The 27,542-nt window shown below is 53.4% G+C and overlaps 2 protein-coding genes across 2 annotated transcripts; both read right to left on the reverse strand.

Annotated features, from left to right (window-relative positions):
- ZNF385C (zinc finger protein 385C) lies at nucleotides 1-27,215 on the reverse strand. The gene is made up of 8 exons (XM_042781088.1): nucleotides 26,969-27,215; nucleotides 6,875-7,023; nucleotides 4,619-4,729; nucleotides 3,056-3,221; nucleotides 1,956-2,246; nucleotides 1,112-1,308; nucleotides 693-803; nucleotides 1-234 (listed from the first exon to the last, which is right to left on the reverse strand). Exons 1-8 carry the CDS (start codon nucleotides 27,213-27,215, stop codon nucleotides 1-3), a joined length of 1,506 nt encoding a protein of 501 aa, XP_042637022.1.
- Nucleotides 8,436-11,723, reverse strand: CUNH17orf113 (chromosome unknown C17orf113 homolog). The gene is made up of 2 exons (XM_042781087.1): nucleotides 11,181-11,723; nucleotides 8,436-9,914 (listed from the first exon to the last, which is right to left on the reverse strand). The coding sequence occupies exons 1-2, from the start codon at nucleotides 11,721-11,723 to the stop codon at nucleotides 8,436-8,438; spliced, it is 2,022 nt and encodes a 673-aa protein (XP_042637021.1).
- Nucleotides 27,216-27,542: the final 327 nt, after the last annotated feature.

Here is a 27,542-nt window from a genome sequence, read left to right on the forward strand (position 1 = left end):
CTAATAGGGAGCAAAGACAATGGGTCCTGTGGCAGGGCGGATGGCTCCCGCTGGGGTGCGAAACAGAGCTGGGCCCAGGATGGGAGCTGGGAAGAGGGTAGTGGCTGCGGTGGGGGCAGGCCGCAGGGCCAAGGGCCCTGGCAGGGCACAGATGGCGGCCGCAGTAGGGAGCGGGCTGGGCAGGAAGCGCGCAGCCAACGTCTTGGTGAGTTGCTTCTGCAAGGCCAGTTTTGACTAGGAAGGAGGGAGAGAAATAGACACAGTCCCTGTCCCCAGAAATCCCATCTTTCCCTCAGCGCTAGCCTCAGGCTTTTGCCACAGGGAAAAAACGTGCCTTTTAGGGTTCCAAACCTGAATCCTCCCCCTAACCACCCCCAAACATCCAATCCAAAGGGCTTTGTCCACCACCTGTCTTCCTGCCCAGATAGGGGAGAGTATGGGGGGAGGGACAGAGATGGTCTCCAGGAGATGCCCGCCTACCAACTTTGCTACCCAAGCCCACCTCCCCGGAAATTCTTCAGGGCAGAGCCCAAGTTGGGTCAAGAGCAGCCCATGTTTTTTCTCTGCCCAGGCAGCCTGAGAGAGGGATGCCTTCCTTCCTGTCCCACCCCCAAGCCCCCCATCTGGCCCTCTCCCGCCCACCCTCTCCCTTTCTGACCCTGGTCCCAGCTGTGTTGCCTGGAGACAGATACCTTGAGGATACTCACAGCCAGCGCTGCGGGCTTCTGCAGCTTGCTGTGCTGGCTGGAGGGCTTGGGGGGCTTCCCGGCCAGGCGGTCTTTGTGCTTCCTGCTGCTCATGTGCTAATGGATGGACAGACAGACAGACTGGGAACAAGATGAGGAAGCCCAAGGACCCCAAAACTGTCCTGTCATTCCTAACTACCTCACCTTTCCTCAACCCATAATACACACATCAAACACACATTTACTGGGCACTTACCCAGTGTAAACCCTGGGAAGGTATCCCCCCTCAGCAATTAACCTTACTCCTCTTCCTCCAGTGCTTCTCTGCCCCCCCTACCCCCCCCCCACCTTCTCTCTGTAGGCTCCCTCCGCCCTGGCTCTGTGCTACCCTGCTCCAGCCCCATTCCCAGCCTGGCTTCTCCCACCTGCTTGAGTTGAGTCTCTGAATTGACCTGGAGCTGGCAGAGAGCACAGTGGAAATGGGGGCTAGGGCCCTGCCGACCCCCCCGGCCCCCTGTCACACGCTTGGCCTTGTGTCTGGCCCCTCCGCGGGGCACTGGGCGGCCCCGGCCTCTTCGGGGAGTTCCTTGCTGGCCTTCTACCATCCACCGGTGCTTAGCTCCTGGGGAAGAGAAGAAGACAGCCTGTCAGCATCCAAGAGGGGCGTGAGGGCCTTGGAGATAGATGCCTCCACCCTTGCTCGGTTTAGCTGTCCCTTTGGGCCTGGCGGTTGCTCTGCACATGCACTCCCTCCAGTCTGATGAGACTTCTCTTCATCTCCGCGAGGTTCTCCCCAGATTCTCTGATTTCATGCCAGCCTCCCCCAAGGAAGGCCATTTTCAGGGTAACTGCTCAGCTTCCCCTTTGCTCTAGTCTCTGTCCCCTGCTTCTAGCTCTGGTCTCTCCTCCCTCTCTGGAATGACCCTTAGCGACCCCTCCTTGGGTTTCCGAGGCTGCAGTATCACTACGGAAGTAGATTGCCCAACCTTCCTTCTGAGGAGTGGCTGGTGGGTTTGAACTGCCAACCTGGTTTTCAGAGGTTAGTGACCTTCAGTTTTTGCTTCTCCAGGCTTCTCTTCCCAATTCCCCCCTCCCCAGGGATTACTGGGAGGACCTAGGAATGCCCACCCAAGAATGGGTAAGCACAACACTTGTGTTGCCAGGCCCTTGAGTAAAGTGCCCAGGAACTCAAGCCTACCCACACCTGGTGAGGGTGAGCCTCCCTGGCCCTCTCCGCGCCCTGGTCTTTGGCTGGTGGGGGACACGCACCTGTGTTGTGAGCCTGAAGCTGGGAGGCAGAGTTCACTGTCACCTTGCATGTGGGGCAGTAGAGGTGCCCCTTCTCACTCCTGCCCACCCCGCTCACACTGCTTTCCACTGCAGCTGCCGCTGGCTCAGGCCCTGGAGCTTCTCGCCCAGGCTCTGGAGAGCAGGGTGGGCAGGAGGAAGGAGAGGAAGAGGAGGCAGCATCCAAGAGGTCTGAGTGGGCCAGCTCCCTGGGTGTGGGGTCCGGGATTAGTGGTGGCTGGAGTGGGGGACCCGGAAGAGGGGCTGCTGGGGAAAGGGGAGGCATCGTGTAAGAGTACAAGGCCCCAAGTGGATTCTCAAGACCATGACTCTGACACTGACATAATGGGTGGCATGGCAGACTGAAGGCTCCCTGGCGTTGGAATAACCTGTGTGGAATTCCATGCCCAACTCTCCCGCCAACTTGCTGGGCAGACTTGGACCTCAGTTTCCCCATCTGGAATCATAAAGTTGAACAGGTGTTCTCACAAAGCCCTTGCAGCTGATATTCTGTAGTTACTTACTAATTCTTAATTAAGCATGTTACCCAAAAAATATGTACTACAGTGTTCACAGCAGCACATGTCATAACCACGTAAAACTAGAAACTACCCAAATGTCCATCAGCAGGAGAATAGATTTCAAAACAAAACACAGTGGTGTGCTCATGCAATGGAATACTACACAGCAATGAAAAAGAGCCAATCAGCTGCATGCAGCAACATGGATGGCTCCTACAGGCATAATGATGTACAAAAGCACCCAAATACATAAACCTACATACTGTCTGCTTCACCAAAACCAGGTGAAGTACTTCTTTGCTGTGAAAGGCCAGGATTATGGTTACCCTGGGGGAGAGGGTGGTGCCGGGAAAGGAACCCAATGGGGGGTTTCTGGTGTGCTGATACCAGCTGTTTCTTGATCTGGGTATGTTCACTGGAATGCCCAGTGACCTGTGTGCATACGATGTTGCCCTTTCCTGTCTGTGTGAATGGTTCAACCCAAGCAACAGTAATAAGCAGAAATTGAAACCCCTCGTCAGAAACCAGAGAGGGAGAGGGGGAAAAGAGTCTAGCACTGACCTGTGCTCTGCAGCTCTCCGGGGGCTCTGCTGGCTGGAGTCGAGGTTGGAGACACAACCACCCCATCCTGGGCCAGGGTCTGTGGCCTCTGCTTGCTCTTGGCAGCCTCGACAGCCTTGACTTTTCTGGCATGTTTGTGCCCTTTATAATGTGCCTCAGCCTGGTTCTGGGGAGGGGAGGGCACCATGTCATTCACCGTGTCATTCACCAAGTCCACGTGCCTCATCCATGTGCCAGCTCTGGCCCAAGACCAAGTCAGAGGGAGGCGGAGCTCAGACCACAAAGGGAAATCCCTACCATTGCCACCGTCATCACAACCTGGTTAAGACTCTGAGGCTGACAGAATGCCTTCTTATACATGAGCTCCAAGGCAAGTGCCCCCTGGCTTCACAATCTCACTCAGCTACTTCCTAGCTTTGGGCACATCAGTTCACCTCTCTGAGCTTTACCCATTAACTATGCAATGACAATACTGACCACATAAAGGTGGGAGCATTAAATAGGAAAATGAATGACAGGTGCCTAGTATACACAGTTGGCACTCAATTGGTGTTGGTTACCAGGTTTACAAATGCATAAATGGAGAAAACAGCAGTCTTCATACTCTGGGGTATGTGCCCCCCAAAGCATTAATTCCTTTGACCCCTTTTCCAATAAATAAGTCATTGAGCATTTGTGGGTTGCCAGGCACTGTGCCAGAGTCCAGCACGAAGGAGACACAGTGCTTTTCCGAGAACACTCCATCTTTCTCAAAACTAACCTGACAGCCTGGAGGGAATCCCAAAAGCTGGCCTGTTGGTGTCCTCCCTCCTTCAACCAAGGGTCCCTGATTACTGTTTCCCAGCCCACCTGCCCCTGCAGTTCTTTCCTGGGTCCTTTGATCACAGCAAGTCGTCTCAGAGCATCTCTCCCAAGTGCCAGAGTTGCCTGGGCAAAAGGTAGACCTTCCCTGGGAGGCTAGAATGAGGCTCCTCCGCTAAGTAGGTCCAGGCCGTGGCAGGAAGTACTCGGGCCTTGGGGTCAGCCAGTCCTGAGCTCAAATCCTAGCTCTGCGGCTCACCAGCTGTGTGGCCTTAAGCAAGTCACTTAACCTCACTGAGGCTTAGTTTCCCCATCTGAACAGTGGGAATGATATAGTACTTGCCCCAATCACAGATGCATCATGAGAACTGACTAAGATGATGGACACAGGTACATTCTGTAAACTCAGGTGCTCTGAGAACTCTATGGAATGCCAGGTGGTCTCAGAGCAGGAGCCAGAGTGGGGAAAGGCAATCTCTTCTACAGCAGGATCCAGAACATAGAGACAGGCCTAAGATACGGAATTGGAATCCCAGGGGGACTAGATCTGGCCAGCAGGGGCTTGAGGGATGGGATAGAGGGACCCCGAGAAAAGAGAGGGATAGGACGGTTAAAGGACCAGGAGCATCTCCTCAGCAACCAGAATGGAAAATAACAGACACCCTCTGCCACCCCCATTCCTCCCAAGACCCCGGAAGCTCCAACTCCAGCCCCTTTCTTCCCCAGCCCCTCCCCAGCCCTGCTTTCACCACCCCCTCTCACCGCTGAGTTGAACCTCAGGTGGCAGATGTTACAGGAAATGAAGAGCTTCTTCTTCAGAGGGGAGGGGACCCCAAACGTGTGGCTGATGACAGCTTTCTGGACCGGGTCCATCTGTGAAGGGGTGGGAGGCCACAATAACTCTGTAGTCTCCTCAGGGAAAGAAGGGGCAGTACAAAATGCCCCATACTAAAGACTACTGAGGAGAGGTCGTGGTCAGACTCTAAGAACCTTCCTATCCTTGTGGATATTAGACACAAAAAAGACACAGCTTCTTCTCTGGCTGGCTGAGCTCTGTTATCTGTCAGGCTGGGCACTGCTTGGAGGCAGGGAGATGGCCAGGGTGACCTCCATAATCCAGCAGGTCCTGGTGGTCACCTTGACATCTCATCTGGTCCCTATTTTCTTTCTCGTTCATAAGACTTACAACTATGAGGACAGAGAATTGGGGTGTGTGTGGAGGGGAGACAAAGAATTCCCTCTTTGTTGGAGTTTTCTTTCCCATACCATAGCCTTTGTGCTGGCATCTATGGGCTGGGAGCAGATAAGTCCTATCTCATCGGCTTTGCCATGGCCAGGGAAGCCAAGGGCCAGAGGCTTCCAAAGACTTCTCTGAGGAAACTGGGAGCCATGTCCAAGGGAGGGGGTGATGAGGGACAGGCAGCATCCAGAGAAGGCCAAGTCTTCCATGAGTAGCAGGATCATTCCTTTGGAATACTAATTTGTGGCGCTTTTTTCTTCTCCTTATAGTAATTGTTTTATTCTATCAAGCCAAGTTCCCTTTTTCAGAGGCCTAGACTGTTGGGCCAAAACCAGAAATTGTCTAGGCTTATTAGGAGGAACTTGTCAAACCTTCCCAAAATTTTGAGAGGCTTTGAGAAGAATATGGTTTTGGAAACTTCCCTGAACACGAGAAGAGGTGTTGACCCTCACAGCACCAGGGCAGGTGGGGCAAGGAGACAGAACTGCAGAGAGATTGGCCTGCAGGGACCCCAGCCTGTTAGGACAGCAGTGGTTTCACTCGCCCTTGGGGGGCCATGCCCTGGAATGGTGAACATGGCAGCAGGTGATAGCAGGGACTGATCAGATCAAACTTCTTAGGACCTCGGCATGACCCTGAAGGATGAGGAAGGAGGGACTCCTATGGGTGAGAGAGGCAGAATTTCTGACCAGCTTATCAGGACAGTGTAGGGTTCAGCGATGATTAAATTTGATTGTTCAAAATTAAAAAAGTAAAGGAGGAAAGGTTATTCCTCACATCTCACATACTCAAAACTCACTGCCATTGAGTCAATTTCAAATCATAGTAACCTCAGTGGGTTTTCAAGGCAGTAAATCTTTACAGAAGTGAAGTGCCCCATCTTCCTTCCATGGGGCAGCTAATAGGTTTGAACTGTCAACCTTCTGGTTAGCAGTCAAATGCCTTAGGCACTGCACTACCAGAGCTCCTTCACACCTCATATAAACAAAAAAAAATTCACTGCCGTCGATTTCAACCCATAGAGACCCCTCCTTGGGTTTCCAAGGCAGTATCCCTGCGGAAATAGTCGCTCAACGTTCCTTCCAAGGAGTGGCTGGTGGGTTTGAACTGTCAGCCTTCTAGTGAACAGTCAAATGCCTTAGGCACTATGCTACCAGAGCTCCCTCAAACCTCATATAGCAGAGTAAAATTCATTGTCACTAACTTGTCATTCATGCACACACCCATACAGAAATGCTTAGATTAGTATGTAGACACAAAGCACATTAGCTTACAGGTATAGTTACAAATCACAGAGATGCACTCTGGTTCAGTGTCAAACAGACACCAAACACAAACATAGTATATACACACAAAGACATGAAGAATGCTCAGATACACAGGCACACAAGAACTGTTTACACATACACACATTGGACACCAACACAAAAATGTACATCCACAAATAATAAAGACCTACACAGACACAAACAAAAACAGACACACCAAACCACACAGAGATCACCCATAGATGTCCCTACACCAAACCTCAATTGAAATTAGATTCTACAGGCCCACAGGGCCAGCAGCTGTGGCTCTGGGGGTGATGCTATTTTTGTTCCCTAGCCTAGGGAAGAGCTGGGCCCAGGGGTCCCTGTTTGGGAAACACCGAGTCACTTGGGGGGATGCTGGAAAATGAGCTCCTGGAGATACCCAGTTGCTGAGAGCTGGCCCCACTGAGGCCACCTGCCCTGCCCACCCCCGATTTGGCTGTGTCCAGCCCCCAACCCAGCCCGTACCGTGCTGAAGTTGGGGAAGAGACTGAGCGGGGCGGCGCCATTGAAGTGGAAGGCGAGCAAGTGCTTGAAGTCCAGCGGGGGCTGCAGAGGTCGGGCGGGCAGGGATAGGGAGGCCAGCAGGGGGCTGGGGGTGCTGGAGGCCGAGCCTGCTGCAGGAGGAAGAAGGCAGGGTCTGAAGTGGGGAGCAATGGGGCTCCCTTCTACCTCCGCAGCCAGAACAAGAAAGCAGCTGATGGGCTTCTTGGGTGTGGAGCTAAGGCAGACACTCCTGTCTCCCTCTTCACAAAGCAGCCCAGCCAAGCCCCAGACGAGGGGCCCCTAGGCCCTTTAGCCTTTTCCCTGTCCCTTCTCCCCACAGCTGGGTATGCAGAGGCGGAGTCTACAGAAGGAGACTACTCATTCAAGAGAAAGACCAGTCCCCACCAACAGAGGCAGCAGAATGGCTGAAATGAACCCCTAAGGCAAGTCCGGCCACGGGAGGGGACAGAGGAGCCAGGGCAGGGCCCTGACATACACACCACCATGGAGACTGCAAGATGCACTGGGTTTTCACTTTATTGTAAATTAAAACCAAACCCAGGATGCTTGGGGACAGGCTAGCGCCTCCTCTCTCACTCCCCTCGCCCCTCTCCTGATCCCCACACCACGCAGCCAGGGCTGACAGGAGAGGGTGGGAAGACTGGGGGAATCTGAAAGGGCAAAACTCCTCCAAAGATCCAGTCAGGCCTTGACGCCAGTCCTCAGGGGCAGCAGGTACAGCTGTGGTTCTGCAAAGTTTGGTCTCAAAGGCATGAGCAGGGGAGGGTTAGGGACTCGGAGAGCAACCAGATTTTGAAGAAAACAAATTAGAAATAAATTCAGACTGCTTTGGATTTTCTTAGACCCTGTCCTTTCAAAACCAAAAGAAGTCCTTTTAGGATTTTATGTGTTAACACTATGAAAGATAGGTAGATTTATTTCACATTTATATATTCATGTCTATACACACGGCTATGTACAGAAAAGCCCTCGGGCAGCCTATTGGGGAGGAAGGACTGAGGGCATCACTGCCTCCACAACTGTGCCCTTGAACCATTAGCTTGTGCACATAGAGGGTGCTATGCTGTGTGTCAAGAATGAATAAGGTATCAATATATCTGAAGCAATACTCCCAGGTGTGGGGCTTGGTAACAGCCAAGAAGCCATTCTCCTTCCTCTCAATTCCCACTTCCTAAAACCAGTCTTGCTCCTTCCAGCCAAGCCCAAACTCTTCCAGAACCAAAACTTGGACCAAGACCAGAAGTGGAAAGGGTGAGCTACTTTCTCACCAAACCTTGGAAAGCACAGATGCCATTTAGGGGGCACTAGACCCGTCTCAGCCCACTTGCCCAGGTTCCCACAGTCCACGAGATGGGGTTTGGAGTCAGCGTGGAGCAGAGGAAGCCTGTGGAAGGTGGATTGGAAGCCTCGGGGAGGCCACAGTTAGTATATCAGCTTAGGAGCAGCACTACGGTCAAGTCCAGCTTAGCCCACAGTATGCCCAGGGCCCCAGACTGGCTGGGTTAAGAAAGGGGGCAGCCTATCACGTGACTTGCGTGAGCCCCTCCCCCCACCCACTCTCCAGGAACTCCATGGCCAGCGCAAAGTCAAACTCGTGCAGAGGGGGCCCATCCACGGCGATCTTCACCATGTGGCCACTACGGCCTTCCCCGCCCCCAGCCGGCCCCCACCACCGCAGCTCCCGGCTGCGGCAGACCTTGTCCAGAAGGCTGGCGCCTGCGGGCAGCACCAAGGCCAGAGCGGCGAGGGCAGCGAAGTCGGGGAAGAGCTCGTGCAGCTCGGAGTGAGCACACGCCAGTTTGGTGCACAGGGCCCGCGGCCCGAGCCGCCCGAGGCTGCACACCACACGCTTGAAGAGCGCGAAGTCGCCCAGCGCGCGCTGGCGCACCACAGCAGGCGCGAAGGCACGCAGCAGCAGGCGCAGCGCACCCTCGCCGTGCGCGCCCAGCTCCTCTGGCGCCTGCGGGTAGCGTCGGGGGTCAAATATGGCAGCGAAGGCAGTCACGGTGTCCAGCGAGGGCCCGGGGTAGGAGTCCCACAGTCCTGTCCGCATGGAGTCCACGAAAGTCCCCCGCAGCCGCTCGAAGCCCCGGACGGCGGCCTCGGAATAGCCGGCCAGCTCCACGCCGCGGTAGGCACAGCGACTGTTGCCCCCGTCGGGGCTTGAGGTCTCCAGTTCCTGAAGGAAGCCCTGGAGGCGGGCACCACCTGAGCTGCACTGTGCTTGGAGGGAGGCAGAGGCTGCCATCACCAGGGGCTGCAGCAAGGCCAAGTCCGGCTCCTCTGGCTGCAAGACAAGCGCAAGCTTCTGCATGGAGGGCAGAGTGTCCAGCAGCAGGTGGGTGAAGGCCACAAAGGTGAACTGGCGCAGAGCTAGGGCCAGTGCCCCTGCAGTGGGTGACACTGGGGCTGCAGCCTCCAGGGTGGACACCAGGCGAGGCCAGACCTCGGCTACTGCTTCCACCACAGGCAGCACTGAGGCCCAGGGCACTGGCCGTGACCCTGCCAAGTCAACAGCTGCAAGGTCCAGTGCTGCCCGGAGCTCAGGGACCATGTGGGAACTAGGGCCACCATGCAGGCGGAAAAGGGCGTCTAGTATGCTTTCATATTCACCCAGGTAGGCAGGGGGTTTGGGGTCTGTCCGGCCAGGGAGGCAGTGTAGCTCAGTGAGCAGTGGGCAGGCAGCCCGGAGCTGCAGGCTCACACTCCGCAGGCGATCGCTGGGAAGGCTTGAGCTGAGCCAGGCCAGGCTGGATGCAGGTACGCCAAAGGCCTGCAGGATGTCTAGGAGCTGGCCAGCAGTGGCTTCACCCTCTTGCAGCTCCATATTGCCCAGAAAAGTGGTGGCAGGCTGGCCATCGCAGGGGGACACTGAAGTGGCAAACAGGGCCAGACCGTGGGACTCAGGCCAGTCCCTGGTCTCATCCAGCACCAGCCCCACATATGGGGATGCCTTCAAGCGCTGACAGTCCTCTGTGTGCAAGACACTGGCAATGGCCACCTAGAGCACCCAGGGAGAGAAAAAGAGAGAGGACAGAGTTAGGCTTGTCCTGAGAAGGGGAGGCAGGCAGTGTAGGGTGGTGGAAAGAGCACAGGCAGACTTAGGGGCCAGTCTTGGCTTTGCTACTTGCTGGCTGTATGACCTTTGCCAAGTCATTTCACCTTTCTGGCCCTCAGTTTCCTTAGCTCCCAAACCAGGCTAATACCTGCCCCAGCCTCCTCACAGGGTTGTTGTGAAGCTCAAATGAGCTTATAAATGTAAAATATGTTTATGAACCATAAAGGGCTCTAGGAAGGACAGTTTCTCATGTTTTTCTATAACATCACCCCAAAGCCTGCCATAGTCCTGGGGTTGATCCTCCATTATGCATCTCAGGGGTTAACTGGTTGACACATTCATTCCCAACTCCTGACCAGTTACACAGGGTTCCGGCTGTGTGATCTCTTTGTCATGTCTCAGTAGGATGAGACCCAGCCCCCCCACCCCCAAATCCAGCCCCCAGGACTCACACAGCTGGTACCTAGGACAGAAGCTGCAACTTACATGCCTCCAGCGGGCCAGGGATAAACCACAGGGAATGCTGAAGACCGTGGCAAGCCCATGCATGCCTGCTTTCCAGCTCCACCACGTCTTACTGTAAGAGCATGGTGGCCTAACTTTTCAGTTGTTAGATGCTATCAAGTCAATTTCAACTCATAGCAACTCCATGTGACAGGGTAGAACTGCACCATAAGGTTTTCTAGCCTGTAACCTTTACAGAAGCAGACTGCGAGGGCTTTCTTCCACAGATCCACGGGGTGGTTTCGAACTGTCAAACTTTTTGTTAGCTGAGCACTTAACTGTTGTGCCACCAGGGCTCGTTACGACTTTTCAGTAGAAGTCACAAATCCAGATTTTTATATATAATCTCAGTTTTTCAAGTTGGAAACTAAGTTTTTTAAAAAACATTATGAGAATTAATACAACACATTTGTGGACCAGTCATGCCCCTAGGCCACCAATTTACAACCTCTGGCCTAGGTGGTAAGGGGAGTAATCCCAGTGCTCCCAAGAACTGGGCCTAGTCTGGCCTTGTCACTCTTGTGTCCCCAGCAGCTGGCCCAGGACCTGGCACCTAGTAGGTGAAGGTCCTGAAGGGAGAAGGTATGAATGAAGTGTCCTGGCCCGTGGTGGGCAGTGGGCAGGGCCTGTCATGCTGGAATTGTGCCCAGACAGCTCGATGACCTCCCTCCCCAAGCCCTTCCCATGCCTCTGGCTGCCACCCACCTGCATGTCTCTCACCCTCCTGGGGCTGTAGTAATCGCTGTGCTCGGTGCCCAGCAGCGCCTGGCACAGGTTGAACCTCTGTAGCTCAAGCAGGGCAGAGCAGCGGTCATCTGGCACATCCTCCTTCGCCATACAGTACACGGTGGTCAGCACAGCCAATTTGGAGGGGTCCGCCTCCACCTTGATGCCCCTAGAGTTGGGGGTGGGAGCCAGGCCTGGGTAGGGCCCTCCTCCCTCAGCCTGGCCCTCGAAAGGGGGCTGGCCCTGGTTGACAACCAGAGCCTGGCGGTGGGCTCCTGAGGTCACGTGGCGCAGCAAGGCATGGCGCTGGAAGTTGTCAGTGCCCACGGTGAAAGCGTTCTCAGCTTTGCCATGCTTGTTCCTCACCAGGGCCTGACGACACTCGAGGCAGAACATCAGCTTCCGCTCGTAGTCAAAGTCAAGCCAAGTAAACTCCTCTTTCCAGTGCTCGTTGAAATAACGCTTGCACTTCTTGTTGGAGTTGGAGGCCTCTCCGGCTGGTTTCTTCCCTGGGGGCACCATTTCTGCTTGCTAGGCAGGATACCTCCAGCCCCCACCCAAATTCTCCTGCCCCCCAGCCTCCTTGACACAGAGGCGCCTTCTTTGGCAAGGGGAGTTGTGGGGAGGCAGGAATGGGGCAGCCCACCAGGCTAACGGGGACCATCCATCTAACTTATTCAGGAAAGCTTATTCCCGCTCCACCGATGGGGGACTGGAGATGAAAGAGACAAGGGAGAAGTATTAGAGGGTCCATTGTGGTGGGGTGGTTTAAGGTGGGGTGACAGAGTTCACACTGCCTTTAGAGGCTTCCCCAGCTGAAGGGTAGACTGGATTCAATGGGGCAGGGGCTGTTGGGAGTGGGCAGAGTCATGCAAACTGCCATGAAGTATTATCCAACACTGTGGAGGTATGGGGACTCTAGACCCCTCCAAGGGTCTCCTTCCATCCAGGACATTGGCTTTGACTACTGAAGCAGCTCAGAACTTAGAAACATCAGAACCGAAGAAAGATTAGGTACCATCTATGCAACCACATTTTGCAGGTGGGGAAACTGAGTCCTGGAAACAGTGGTTCTCAGGTATTATAAATGATCTGTGGCTGAATCAGGACTAAATCTCAGACTTCCTGCCACTAGCCCAAGGAATGCATGATCCCTCTAGCCCATCGTCATGTATTCCATCAAAAAAGTTAGCACAAAGCTGAGCTGCTCCCCAAACCTCAGGACAGGAACCAAAATTTATTTCCTCTGGGGCTCCCTTCCCTAAACACACACACACCATTCACGCACACCTGTAGGGTGGGTCTGGGGAGAGTGACCTAGAAGGCTGTTTGTGCTGAAGGCAACTCGCTGGATACTCTTCACTTCCTTCCCACTACCACTCCTCTAGCCCCTCAACCCCAGGCCATTCAGGGCAGGAAGGTCAAGTCAAGCCAGTGGCCCAAACCTACCAACTCTACCTCCTAATTCTCTCAAATCTGTCCCCTCCTCTCCCTGCCTGATAACAGTAACAACAGCAGCAGTAACTACCATTTACTGAGTGTGAATGGAGTCAGAGCCTGTACTGGGTACTTGACAATGGCTCCATGAGGAGACAGATTACTCTTGCAAATCCTCTGGGAAGAAGGCCTTATCCTCATTTTGGAGATAAGAAAACAGAGACTCAGCGACTCCAAGTGACTTGCCCAAGGTTCCACAACTATTAAGTGGCTGAGGCAGAATGAGAATCCAAGTCCTCCTGATACCAAAAGCCAAGCTGAGAGCCTGTGCTGACCACCCCTCTCCCACCGGCTGTGTGGTCTCTCATTCCCCAGACCTGTCCCCACCAAGCAGCCAGAGAAAGCAAGTGCAAACACCAGTCCAGCTAATGTCACTCCCTTGTGTCACCTCTCCCACGGTGCCCCACTGCCTGAGTCTATCCACTTCACCATGAACCAACAAGACCCTCCACAGTGTCTGAGTACCCCCAGAGCCCTCTGCCACTCCTGTCTGCTCAGCCAACTCCAGAGGCTTCCTGTTCTTTCACACGCTTGGCTGTCGCACACTTTGTTCCTGCCTTCATCCACTGTGCCTCCTCTTTCCCTGGCCAACTTCTGTTCATTCCTGGAGAGCAGTTCTGGCAGCCCCTCTGCCTCTCTGATCCCTTCAACCTGGGCTGGTCCTCGTCCTCTCATCTCATAATTTCCTGTGCAAGACTCTTAGTAACACAATTTGGTGACTGCAAGAATTCTCTCTTACCTCTCACTTGGTTCCTGGAAGACCAAGACCACATTTGTTCCTTTATGCCAGAGGCACTTCGGAAGAAAAGCCTGGTGATCTGCTTTTGAAAACCAGCCTTGAAAACCCTATGGAGTGCAGCTCTACTCTGTGTACACGGGGTCACCATGAGGTTCAATCAACTCAATGGCAACTGGTTTGTTTTTCTCTTTTAGTGCCTGTACAGGGCTGGGTGTGTAGGTGACTCTCAGTAAAAGTTGGTTGTTGACATGTAACATAGATGAACTTGGAGGACATTATGCTGAGTGAAATAAGTCAATCACAGAAGGACAAATATTGTATTAGTCCACTATTGTAAAAAGTCAAGGAAGGGTCTATATATGGAAGGAAACTTTTTTTGTTAGTTACCAGGGAGGGGAGGGGAAGGGAGGGAAAATTGCTAGATATATATATATATCTCAAAGATTATTAGTGGTGACCAGGGGTAGGAGGGAAGGGGAAAGGGGAAGCTTTTGTTTGCAGGGCACTGAGTTTTTGCTAATGGTGTGGAATATTTTGGAAAAGGAGAGCAATAATGGTGGCACAACATGAAAAATGCCATCAATGTCCCTGAGCTGTAAATGTGCAAGTTGTTATGTTGGTGAATGTCTTGATGTGTATGTTTTCACCACAATAAAAGTAAATTTAAAAAAAGAAAGAAAGAAAATACTGGGGAAAAAAAAAAAGTTGGTTGTTCAAAAAAAAAAAAAAAAAAAAAAAGGATGCGTTTTGGCTCATATGAAAAACTTCTTGTTTCTGATACTGTTGGTTAAATTAATTTGAACTCAGGAAGCAGCAGATGTCTTGTCCCCCCTCCCCCGGGACAGCACGCTGCTTGGCGCCTGGCGCACAATAGGTGGTAAAACGAGGGCAGATGAGTGGATTCCCAGGGGAGCCTTATGCAGTGGAAGAAAAGGTGCTCTGTGTTGCCAGATGTTGGTTAAACCTGTTGCTTCTCTTTCCCTGGACTCTGAGTGGCATTTGGCACTGCTAACCCCGTTCTCCTTGAAACTCTGTCTTCTCCGGGTTTCCAAGACCCACATCCCCTGGTTTACCTTCTCTCTCTCAGCCACACCTTGGCCTCCAATTGGTCATCTCCTCTTCCTCTTCCCAACCTCAAACTTCCCAAGAGTTTCAGAACCATCTGTGCTGACCACTCTCACATACATAACTCCAGCCTGAACCACTCGCCTGGGCACCACAGCTCTCCATCCAACCATCTTTCTGACTTGTCCAAATGGAACTGTCAATCTGTTCTTGTAAAATATGCTCCAGCCACCCATGTGCTCCAGCCAAAAACTTGCTCCTCCAATCCCATGCTCCCTCACTTCTAGGACCTAGTCCACCCACAGGTCCAGTTGATTCCACCTCCAAACACCTACCTCTAACTCATCCCTTCTCTCCATATCATGGCCATCATCCTTCAGCTCTTGCCTGGGCTAGATCAGTTGCTTCCTGATGAATCTATGTGTTTCCACTCTTAGCCCTCTTAGAGTTATTCAGCTCCCAGCAGCTAGAGGGGGCTTTTTTTTTTTTTAATTGTGAGTTGGGTGAAATTTTACAGAGCAAATTCACTTTCCATACAGCAGTTCACATACACTTTGTCTCATGACATTAACTAGAATTTACCACAATGCAACAGCTCCCCTCCCACTTCCTCCAGATAGTTACCTCTTCCCTGTGTCCATCCCTCCATGCACTCCTGCCCCCTGAGCTGTCTCCTTGTACATAAACAGCCCTTCTTTCTCCCGTGATTGTTCTCTCTAAGGTGTGTATCTACCTCAGGTAAATGTTCAACTCATATGCCTGTCTTTTGTTTGGCTAGAAGCCACAGGTGTGGGTTCAACTCTGGAGGGGGCTTTTTAAAATGTACTAGATGAGGTCACTAAACCAAACCAAACTCACTGCTTTTGAGTCGGATCTGACTCATAGTGACCTCTGCTTGGGTTTCTGAGGTGGTATCTCTACAAAAGTAAATTGCCCAATCTTCCTTCCAAGGAGTGGCTGGTGGGTTTGAACTGCCACCCTTCTGGTTAGCAATCAAATGCCTCAAACACTAGTCTGCTTAAAATCCCTCTGCAACTTCCATTTGCTCTGAGGCCAGCACCAGAATCCCCGTTGAGAGCTGCAAGATCCTGCCTAATGCCTGGGCCTTACTGACCTCTCCAGCAACCACTGGGACTTCCTTCCCCTTTCAGCTCTACTGGCTGCCTCTCAGATCTCCAAAGTGCCTGGTTCTCCTCCCCAGGCCCTTTGTACATGCTGTGGTCTTAGCTTAACTGTCCTCTTCAGAGGAGTCTTCTCTGGTTGTCCCTTCCCAAAAGCCTGCCTTTTCTTCTTTTCTGTCACTGTCCCTTGTTTGTTCCCTCTCTTGTACTCTCCATAGTTCACAAATCTCTGCTTCTTTCTGCACAGGTCTGTTGCCTGGCTGTCTCTCTTTCTCTAGAACGCATGTTTCCCAAGGGCGGGAAAGTTAACTACCTTGTCCATGTTTGAACCCCAGAGCTGGGCAGTGCCTGGTACCTAGCAGGTGCTCCACAGAAGTTAGGGAATGAGTGAATAAGGAAGCGCGAGCTCTAAGTCAAGAAGGCAATGACGTGGGCACTTGGGCACCAGTTGGGTGCTTACTACAGCTGCTGTGACATCACTTCCTTCCAAGATTTCATGACTCTGTGACCTTGTCCAGCCCACTGCTCACAGGACCTAAGAATGGGAGGTGGTGCAAGGCCGGGTGACACCCTTCTGGAAGCTTGTCCAATTCTTTCTGCCTACCCAGAAGCGTGCTACCCTGCTGCATTCTACAGAGAGATAAAATGAGTTTTGGTGTTTTTGATGAAAGAACATGTGACTAGTGGCTATTGTATTGGACAGTATATATAACATTATGGCAGATATAGAACATTTACATAATTCCAGAAAGCTCTGTTGGAACTGCTCTTAAAAAACAGGTCAAAATCCACTGACATTCCCAAGCTGAGGGGACCAGGCTGGGTGGTGGTGGTTGTTGTTATGTGCCGTCGAGTCGGACCTGACTCATAGCGACCCCTCCTTGGGTTTCCGAGGCGGTATCACTACAGAAGTAGATTTCCCATCTTCCTTCCGAGGAGTGGCTGGTGGGTTTGAACCATCAGCCTTCTGGTTAGCAGTCAAGTGCCTTAGGCACTATGCTACCAGAGCTCATAAAGCCTGATTATGTTGGTCTGGAGGAGCTCTGGTGGCATAGGGCCTAAGGCACTTGACTGCTGACCAGAAGGCTAGAGGTTTGAACCCACCAGCCACTCCTCGGAAGGAAAATAGGGCAATCTACTTCTGTAGTGATACTGCCTCGGAAACCCAAGGAGGGGTTGCTATGAGCAGGATCTGACTCCACAGTGAGTTTGGTTTTTTGTTTGGTATGTTGGTCTGGAGTCCTGGGTGGTATAAATGATTAACATGCTCAGCTGCTAACCCAAAGGTTGGACGTTGGAATTCACCAGAGGAACCTCACAAGAAAGGCCTGGTGATCTACTCCCGAACAGTCAACCATGGAAAATCCTGTGGAGCACAGTTCTACCCTGACACGCCTGGGGGCCCCATGGGTCAGAATCAACTCCATGGCAATTAGTTATGTTGGTTCAGTGGTGACCAAGGGTGACCAAAAGGACACACTTGTCGCTAACCTACCTCTGCACACCTTGGCCAGCTAGATGGCAATGGTGCAACTTGAGGGGCCGCTAGGACAATCCTGTGGTGGCCTGTCCCTCCCATTCCCACTTAACATTGTAAACCTCAAACACAGTATTTATTGGCCCCAGGACTGTGGTTCCCGGCCTCCTCCCCAGGCTCCGTCAGTTCAGGACCCCATTCCCAGAAGTCCATGCTGTAGACTCAAGTAGGGGTGGGGCTCCCCTTCTTTTGGCAGCCCAGGTGACATGGCGGCTCCCCTGAACCCCCTGCGTATCTTCCCCAGGTCTGGGATAGAAGGGCTGGGGAACTTCCTTTGGGGGTCGGTTGGTGGTGGAGCCCTCGGATGGGTCCCGCAGAGGCGCGGATTTTCTGCCCTGCGGGCCCCCGCCCCGCCCGCAGGGTGCCCCCCATGCCCCGTCGCCCGCCCCCTGCCTGGAAGCTCCTGGCGGGAGCACCCTGCCCCAGCTCCCCGCCCGGTCTGGGCTCTCCCGCCCCGCATACACTCACGGAGACACGGGAGCCACCATCTTGGGTAGTGGACGCTCTGGCCGCGGTCTCCTTGGGCTGCGCTGAGCGACAGCAGCCACTAGCGGTAACCCTGGCGAAGAGGCGCCAGCAGCCGGAATAAGCCCGAGTGGCTGATGGGGTGGGCGGTGCCCTGCACGGAGCTCACCTGGCCGCGCCCAGCTGCCGCCTCCCGCTGCAGGCGCTGCAGCAGGAGCGACTAAGGTTAGACCACGGGAAGGAGGTTTGCGCGGGAGCGTGAGGTCCCTGAGGGGTTCCATTCATCCCGTTTATCTCGCGGCCCTAGAGGCGCTCACAGTAAGGGAGAGACAAGTAGGGAGGCTATGGTCTCCAAGAACTCTAGGAGTTCCTAACAAAGTTCCTGAGGATCGTGGAGGAGCCAGGAGTTGGTTAAAGGTCGTCAGTAGAGTCACTTAAGCTCCACAGAAGATGAGTGAAATTGTACAAGAGTAAGGGCATTCCACTAGCAGGGATGGCAGAGCTACATGGGGAAGCTGGAAGTGCACAGGCCACTGGGATTGCCATGAGGCATAACACATGCACACGCGTGTGTGGCTGCCTGGCTCCTGGCTACACACAAGTGAAGGGAGACATCTCAGGCCTCACATCCATCCCAGGATGGCAGGGCACAACCCGACGGGTCTACAATTCTGCACCCACAAAAGGGTCAGGTGGGAGATCTCTGACGACATCTTGCCTTAGAGCAGCCACCCTGGACAAGTGTTCAGAGCAGTCCCTCCCCAACCCAGGCCAGAAGTCCACAGTGGGACCCCTGGCTCAGCAGACTGCGGCTGCAGGAGGATGGCTTGTTGACTGGTCAAACATGCCAACAAATGGAGTACAGAAAGGAGACTGCCTCCAGAGGTCCGACCGAGGCTGGGGTGGTGGCACAGAGCAGGTGTCTCCTGAAATAACATCACCCTGACTGCAGCCCCCAGGCAGAGGATTTGGGGGAACTGCATCCTGCTGCCTTGCCGTAACTGGAAAACACACACACACACACACATACATGGACACAGGGACACACACACTGAGGCCCCAGTCACAGATGCCAAGGCACACACACATTCCCATGGTTAGACTATCTTATTTGTGCACATATGGAGGTAGGACCCAGGCAGAGATAGAGAAATAAATACCCACACTGGCCAAAAGGCTATGCATGTACGCGCAGACCAGCAAGAGCAACAAAGACACATTCAGATTATAGATGCCCCAAGGCAACAGTGCACAGGGACAGGCAGACTGTATATATGTCCATACATACAGAGAAAACAGGAAACAGTCACCGTGCCACGCACACACCTTCACAGTGATAGATGCATATACATAAGGACTGCATACAGACACACATGCCCAGAGCTAGGGTGTGCACACACCCCCTGTACAAAGGTAAATTCCTCTGACATACACAAGCTCACATGGATAAACATAGAATGTATTTGTTGGTCTGTCCCTCACACACGTACACACAGAGCCAAAGGGGCAGATGTTGGGGTCCACACAGACACACACACATCTCAAATAATAGAAAGTTGCCATTTCTGTCACAGATAAAACCCAAACTCTACGAATAAAATGGGAATCCAGGAGGGGAGGAGGGCAACGGTCAGACCAAGACTTCTGCTAGCCCCCATGCTCCAGCACCCCCAGACCCTTCTGGACCATCCAGGGCTCCACCTGTGCTGGTGGTCCAGGTCCGCCCCCAGCGCTGGGGAAGACCGCCAAAGCCCAACCCCACTGCCTCAAGCTCTTGCCTCCGCGGGAGAGAGTCCCCAAAAGAGCCCTTGAAAAGTGTAGTGGCTGCCTCTCCTGCTTCATGGGGAGAGCACAGATAAACCTAGGGACTTAGGTGTTGACCTCAAGCACTGTGGCTGGACCTTAGGTAGGAGGCCACCTTGATCTCTGTCTCCTTCGGTCAGCTGCTTTCTCCCTCTGCTAAGCTAACAAGTCCTCTTCACCTCTAAGGACCTCTCCCCTCCCCTAACACTCCAAGGAGGGGATTGAAGGTTCAATGGATACCCAGAGCCTTTGACAAAGGTTCCCTGGACACACATCTGCCCAGATGGGTTGATGTTGTTGTTATGTGCCGTCAAGTCGGACCCAACTCATGGCGACCCCTCCTTGGGTTTCCAGGCAGTATCACTACGGAAGTAGATTGCCCATCTTCCATCCGAGGAGTGGCTGGTGGGTTTGAACTGGTTAGCAGTCAAGTGCTTTAGTCACTATGCTACCAGAGCTCCAGCCCAGATGGGTAGAGCTCCTAATTTCTGCAGGATGGACTTCCAGCTCCCCAACCATTCCTGCCACACATACCCCCATCTTTGTTCTCAGCTGAGTGGGGGCTTCCCTGCCTCGCCCTGGACCAGAGAAAAGGTACTAAGGGTTGACTGACTACCAGAGTCTCCCAATAGACCACTTTTGACGGCCAACGATAGCAAGAAAAGGATAAGGCTGGGGACTGGAGAAAGGACTACCCTTGTTGGCCCCCTTATCTCCACCCCCACCCCCACCCATAGCTCAGACATCCCCAGCACTCACCCAACAGCATTCTCTGCCTTCTGAAGCACTGCATGGAGCAGGAGTGCCCAGGAGCAAATGAAACCCAGCCAGAGAGTGACAGAGGGAATGCGAGGGACAGAGGGGAGGGGAAAGGGAGGGACTCCTGGACCTGCCTGGGAAGCAGTGTGTTACTGGGCCCTGTCTCCCTCACCAGGAAGAAGCTGCCTGTTCTTGGTTGCTGGTCTCAAGCACAGGTGGAAAGACCAGAGCACTTCCTTCCCCAGGCATGGAAGGAACAAATGTAGAGACAAGGGGGAGGGTGACAGTGGGGAGGTGCCCCTTACTCTGGTCAGGGTCCCTGCGTAGTACCTCTTACACTGAAGGGACAAGTTGACCTTGCCCACAGAGACCTCCAGGAAAGGAGCTGTTGCTAGTCCCCTCTCTGCCTGCTGGAAAGTTCTTCCTGCTCCTACCTCAGGGCTCGCTGCTGCGGAAGCACCCACTCTCCTGTCCTATCTTCCTCATCCTCTGCCCACCTCATGTTGCTGAATACATACCTCACTTTGCTAGGCACTGAGGCTCAGAGAGGTGTTCCTACTCCATCACAGAGCACTGGCCATGGGAGTGAGAGAAGGGAGCCCAGGTGCCCTGCCCCTCTTAGTCCCATACTTGGACCCTTGGGCTTGTTACCTGGACAATGCCAGGAGTTGGAGCATTCATCTCATAAGCTAGACCCCCTGACACCCTCCTTCACCCCCTCCCAGTCCTTTCTTTTCCGTTTTCTTCTTCCCCCTGCTCTTCCAGAAAACTGGCTGGCTGGCTGGCTGCTCACCTGAGCACCTGGTGGCTTGGTGTGTGTGTGTGGGGGGGGGATGGAACGGTGGGAGGTGGGGAGGGGAGACTGCCAGCCCACAGCGGGATCCGGTCTGGGTCTCGCATTCCAAGTCCCAGTGCTAGCCCCCACCCCTCAGCATCCTGTCTCCACCAGACAATAACCTGGAATCTGGGAGCAGCCAATAGCAGCCCTAGCCACAGGGGAGGGATTGGCAGTGGCAGCTCCGGAAAACAGGTTTGTTAGGAAGGGGCTCTGGGGGAAGGAGTTGCTTGTGTCGGGAGAGGAAGGAAACTCAAACCCAGAGCTAATGAACCCACCCAGAAACACAGACGGAATCTTTGTCTTCTATGGGCCAGGGATTTGAGCTAAGCCCCCTGATTCTTCAACCAGACAGGCCAGGCCTTGCCTGGTGGTCCCTGGGGCAGGTGTGGGGGTGGTGCTGATGGCCAGGTTCACACTGAGGGGAGGCATGATGAGTGTTCAGGGAGTGTGGACACTTTAATCACCTGCCATTTAGGAGCCAAGAACAGCAGCAGGAGGCACTGGTTAGACTTCAAGAAGGACTTCCAGGGGCCTTGGGGGAAGTGCAGTTTCTTTGAAACGCACCCAAAGGCCTCAGGAGGTGCGTGGAGATGCTGAGGAGGAACCAACAACCTAGGGAGACATTAAAGAGATAGGGGACAGGCTAGAGGACTTCTGGGGCCTCCTGATGGGACTGGAATTAATCCATCTACGGGGAGTGGGGGTTGGGGAGCTCATCAAGCTAGTGACTCAGGCATGACCCGAGTGCAAGGTCTTTGATCTCTGGTTTCAAGAGGCTGCCAGAGGCCTCTGGAGGCAAAGATTCGGAGAGGAAATGGAAGACTGATTAAGCCACAGGTGGGGGAAAGTGTCGGCCTGCCCCCTTTGACACCTCCCCTCCCCTGCCTCTCATCCCTCCACCCTCTAAAAGCACTGAGAAGTCTACTGCAGCTGCAGCCATCTTTGCCCTGAAATCTGTTATAGTCTGACTCCAATGCTTTCTGGTCCTCCTTAGTGTCTAACCTGCACTCCCACCCCAAGGCCCCTCTGGCCATTCCATAACCAGAGCTTAGGTCATTCCTGAAATCCTCTTCTCTCCCTTTCTGTGTCATGTTGCAATGGATAATGGGGGACGGGGGGGGGTGCATCTGAATCTGTTGTCTGGGCCAGTCTGCCAGAGACAGGAGGAGGGACGGGATGGCTTTAAGAGGCTCCTCTCCCATCTGTAGACAGCCTAGGACACCAAGGCAGAGGGCACAAGAGTGGCCGCTGAGGGTCCTGAAGCACTTAAGGAATCATCTGTCCTGAGCGCTTGTCTGCCTTCTCTGGGCCAGCCTCCCTTCTCCTTCCCCCTTCCCCCCTACCCAAAAGTTAATGTTCAATCTCTGTTAATATATGCATGTTCTCAGGTGGGAGAGGGACAGGTGATGTGCGATCAGGATTGAGAGTCGGAAACGTCCAGATCTGGGCCCAGCTTGTGGCCTTGGGTTTGTTCCTTAATCTCTCTGAGCCCTAGTATCTTAATTTGTGAAACGAGGACTGCATGCCATCGTCAGCTCCTGGGTGGCTGTGTGAGGAGGGTATGCAATGCTGAAAGTAGAAGGACCTTGTAAGCAGTTCAGCTCCTAACATGCTCAGCCTGCCTGGGGCTGGGGTAGCTTATAGTTCCTGCCCAGAGATCCACCCCCAGGTGCTGGCCCATCATCCCCATGAGAGGTTAGAGCTAAGAGCATGGAGCAGGCAAAGCTTTCTCTCTCTGCAGATGTTTGAGAAACATGCAAAGTTGCTGTTTAGGTAGGGGTGTGTGTGTGTGTGTGTGTGAGAGAGAGAGAAAGAGAGAGAGAGAGAGAGAGAGATGGTCAGAGTTCAGCCTTATAGGGTCTGTGCTCTCCGTGCCCATACCCAGATGGGAGAAGGGGTGTGTGTGTGTGTGTGTGTGTGTGTGTGTGTAAAAGATGGCTCCAGACACATTCCTGAAGAATGAAAGGGCCTCCTGTGTGGGAGACAGGGGGAATGAGCAGAGGAATTGAGGGAGGAACTTAGAGGAAGGGAAATGGGGAGGTGTGGGGTACCTGCTGTTTGTCCATCCCATGGCCCCTTGAGGCATGCTTCAGACTCACTTAGGGCTTGTTGTTATCAGGTGTTATGGAGTGATTCCAACTCTAGGAATCCCATGTGACAGTCATTCAGGGCTGGGAGGTGGGAATTCTTGGGGTTGGGTGTTGCTGGGCAAGGAGGGCTCTGACCTGGGGCATTGGCAAGGAAGCTCAGAGAGGCAAGAGTGACCCCCTCCCCCATGCCTCCTTCTCCCCTTCTCTACAGATCGCCTCAGGGACCTGAGCAGGAGAGGGTCCCCACCTCGTTGCCTCTGAGTGGCTGTCACTGTGGAAGCTACCAGCCCCACAAGCCCCTAATCAAAGTGACAGCTCAGGAGGCCTCCCAGAGAGGGAGCTTGGAGCAGGCATGACTGGATGGCTCCTGCCCCTGAGCTCCTAAGATCCCTTTCTTCTAAGATCCCTTTCTTCCACTTGCAAAGGACTGAGACCTTGTGTGGTGTGGACCCTTGGACAGGGGAGTGTAGGAACAAAGAAGTGTGGTTAGGGCTCCCACGCATTAGCCTCAAGCCCCCCCACAACCGTCAAAGTAGGTGTGGTCTGCCCCACACTCCAGAGGGTGCCCCATCAGGCACACCCCAAGGGCTCTCCACTCTGCTGTAGCTATGCAGAGCTTGACCAGCAGGCCCAGTCTCCACCAGGGGCTGGGAGTGGTATTCAGGGTAACTGATGGTCCCTTAAGGAGCCCTGGTGCTGTAGTGCCTAAAACATTTGACTGCTAACCAGAAGGTTGGCAATTCAAACCCACCAGCCACTCCTCAGAAGGTTGATGAGGCAATATACTTCTGTAAAGATTTACTACCTTGGAACCCAATGGGGGTCACTATGAGTTGGAATCGACTTCATGGCAGTGAAGTGGTTTTTTTTTTTTTTTTAATTTAAGATAGGCCCTTATGTGCCCCCTCTCACCCCCTTTTCTCCCTCAGGGGCAGTTGCTAGGTATCCTCTTCTGATTGGGGGCTGCTCTCAGAGAGCCAACAAGACAAAAAAAAAAAAAAAAGGGTGCTGGGGGATCATGGCCCGGAGTAGGCACAGAGTTAACCAGGTCAGTGAAGAGGACATTCTCAGGCAGAAGCCCCAGAATGACAAAATCCCACTGCTATCAAGTTGATTCCAACTCACAGCAACCCTGTAGGACAGACTAGAACTGTCCTATAGGGCTTCCAAGGCTGTAAATCTTTACAGAAGCAGACTGCCTCATCTTTCTCCTTTTGGTTGGCAGCTAAGTACGTTATCTACTGTGCCACAGGGTTCTTTCCAGAATAACAAAATCTGAGAAGCCCTGGCCCATGCCTTAGGCACACCTGTCACTCTTCCATGTCACTCCTCTTAGCATGCACTGTTGCAAAGATCTCCTTCCATGACAACTCCTGCTCTAAACTGTCAGTGCCTGTAGGGCAGGCACCCAGTTCTACTCAGTGAGGTATCCCAGCACCCTTCAAGGGGCCATGCACAGGGCTGGGCTGGGGTTTAGAAAATGCTGGACAAAGAGATGATAGATGGACAGATGACTGGGTGGACAGATGAACTGACAGGTCTGTTTAACAGTCTGAAGTATCAGACACTATGTCTCTTGGTGACCTCAAGCCTACCCAATACTCAGGGGACGGGGACTGTGCAGAGAAGGAAGCCAGGGGAGGGATGTCGCATCCCTCTGGATAGTCTGTCTCTGTCCAGGGGCATTCTGCAGCAGTGGCCTTTTCTCCTCACACCTCATGGACAAGGTGGAGATGGCAGAGAGAGGGGCTTGTATTACAGGAATCCTTGCCTGGGAAGGGAAACCTGAGGTGGCTGTGTTACAAGGGCCCCAAGATGTCCTGAGGCCACAGGACCAGCCTTCCCTACCTAACACTGGCCCTCCTAGCCTGCTTTCCTCTCAGTGTCCCCCTCTCTGATAATAGCACTGCCTCCAAGCATTGCCTTAGCTTGGTCCTTGGCACCATCCCCCGCCCATCATCCATCAGTCACCAAGTCTTACAGGTTCTACAGCAGAAAAGGCTCTGGAATCTGTCCCCCACCCAGTCCTCATGTAACAGCCCTCCCCCTGACCCCCACCAGCGTTATCTGAGAACATGAACTGTCCCTGCTGAGAGCCCTTCAATGATGCTGGTCACCTTGGGAACAAAGGCCTAACACCCAGCCTAGCTGCATGGTTTTCACAGTAGCTCCTGTTCACCTCCCACCAGGCCCACCATGTGCTACACACTTCCTGCTGCTCCCAGAAAGCCATGGGCTCTCAGGGCTCCGTGTATATTCACTCAGTCTGTTTCCCCTGCCTGGAATTCCCTCTCTCTCCCCTTTCAAAGACCTAGCTCCAGTATCACTTCTCCAAAGCTGTCCTTGAATTTTGAGAATTCCTCTGTCCCTCCTCAGACTTCTCATGGCATCTGTACCCACCTCTTTTAAGCCTGCAGTTATCTTGGAATAAACTCACTTGCATGTGTCATTAATTAGACAGCTCTTTTCTGAGGGGCAGCATATATCCCTTAATCTCTCTGAGGGCTAATATCCTAATTTTTAAATCTATCATCTCCCAGCACAGCAGTTTGTACCTAGTGGGTTGTCAATTCGTAGTTGAATTAAGGAGAGATTTTTGAACCCAGACAGACAGACACACATATTCTAGAGGCATCTGTACAGTCAGGTATGCTCTTGTTAAGAGTCAGACCTTGGTGCCCAGCCTCACACAATTGAATGTGGGAGTTGAGACCAGCCAGCCAAGCATGCCCTGCCTTTGCATATGCAGTGACCTCTGCCTGGAATGGCCCTTCCCCCTTACCCAAGTCCTAAGGCTCCACGTCCCCCTTCCTTCAAAAGGCCTGTCCTGCGACCTTTCTCCTTTGCACCCTGGGGGGACTGTCTCACGTGGCACCCACAGTATTCCTTTGTTGTTTTTGTGTCAGTCTCATCCCACAGGACAGACTCAATCCCGGGGTAGGGTGGTGGTGGGTTGAGACTGGGTCTTATCTATCACCAGCCCTCAGCATGGTGCAGGGAACATGGTAGGTCCCCCATGAATATTTATCAAAAGATCAGGCAGTCATCTAGGCTTGAGTTCAGAGTGCAGCCCGCTGGCAAATCTAACAGTCAGGCTGCAAGGTGGGTTTCCAGTGGTAGCCCTCAAGAGCCAGGCGGAAGTTCCAGCCCTTTCACCTGCCCACACTGGGCCTGGATCTGAATCTGTCCCCTTGCCAGCAGCAGCCCGGCTCTTCTTGTTTTCCCCACGGCCCTTCTGTGCTGTCAGCTGGAATCACTCTCACAGAGCCATTCACCCATTTTGCCCAGAAATTCGCCTTGCAGCCAGCTGCCCCTCCAGTGCTCACAGCCAAACCTCTGGAAAGTCACCCCAACTAGGCGCAAGCAGAAAACCTGGCCAGGAATCCAGTGGCCAAAGGACGAGGGGCTTCCCCGGCCCCTCAGTCAGCGTGGTGTGCACCTCACTGACTGTGTCTTCAGAGACAGAGCAGGAGCCTGGGGTACCTGCAGATGAGGTCCCTGTCTGAAAAGCCATTTCTGCCACGGGGGCTCCAGACAGGAAATGCTGTTATGGCTACTCGTTCTGAAAGTCCACAGGAAGGGCCCCCAGACCCAAAAGGACTTCAAGGAGCCTTAGACCTAGAGACCCTCAGATCCAGAGAGACACCATAGAAGGATTATCAGGATGTAAAACAAAACCGCGCTGGGTAGGTAGGGAAGCCTTAGAACCAAAGACCCCATTAAAGGCACCCCAGACCCAAAGCCACGATGAAGGGAGGTCTCAGACCAGAGCCCCTCAGAGCAGCCCAGATGGAGAGATCCTCCTCAGAGGCTCAGAACAAAGTTTGTGGGAGCAGTACCCCTCCACACTGACCTGGCCCCGAGGGGGTCTTCCCCAAGCTGAGCTGTCGAAGCCGCCTCTGGTGGGCCCGTCCTCCACAGTGCACCTGGGCCTGGGCTGCTGAGTTCAGCTGGATGTTACAGACGTCACAGAGTGTGTACGATGGCCGTTTTCTTTCTCGCTTGGTCTTTGGTGGTTCCAGGGGGTGAGGGGAGCATTCAGCAACTCCAGATATGGGGAGCTCCTCACCGGGGGGAGATGGGCTCAGCGGCCGCTTCATACCTGAGCAGATGGAGAGGGAGGCAGATAAGATGAAAGCTAAGTGCTTATGAATGAAGGGTTCAAGACTTGGAGACGCCTGAGCCCTGTATCCCAACTGCAGCCCCCCAGCTTGTAGAGACTCCCCCAAACCAAGGGTGGCTAAAGGGAGCATAAAGTGGTCTATTTTGCTCCAGGCAACATTAAAATACAGTAATGATCTGGAAGGGTATCAGCTGAGACGCTTGGGGACTCGGAGGGCCACAGAGCAAAGCTCAGAGACAGAGACTCGGGCAGTGGAGACAAGGTGGATACCAAGAGGGCAGTAGCAGTGAGGTCGTTTTGGAAG

The sequence above is a fragment of the Orycteropus afer genome, unplaced genomic scaffold (genome assembly GCF_000298275.1).
Source record: "Orycteropus afer afer isolate SDZICR_OR568_19922 unplaced genomic scaffold, OryAfe1.0 scaffold00085, whole genome shotgun sequence".
Lineage (NCBI taxonomy): Eukaryota > Metazoa > Chordata > Mammalia > Tubulidentata > Orycteropodidae > Orycteropus > Orycteropus afer.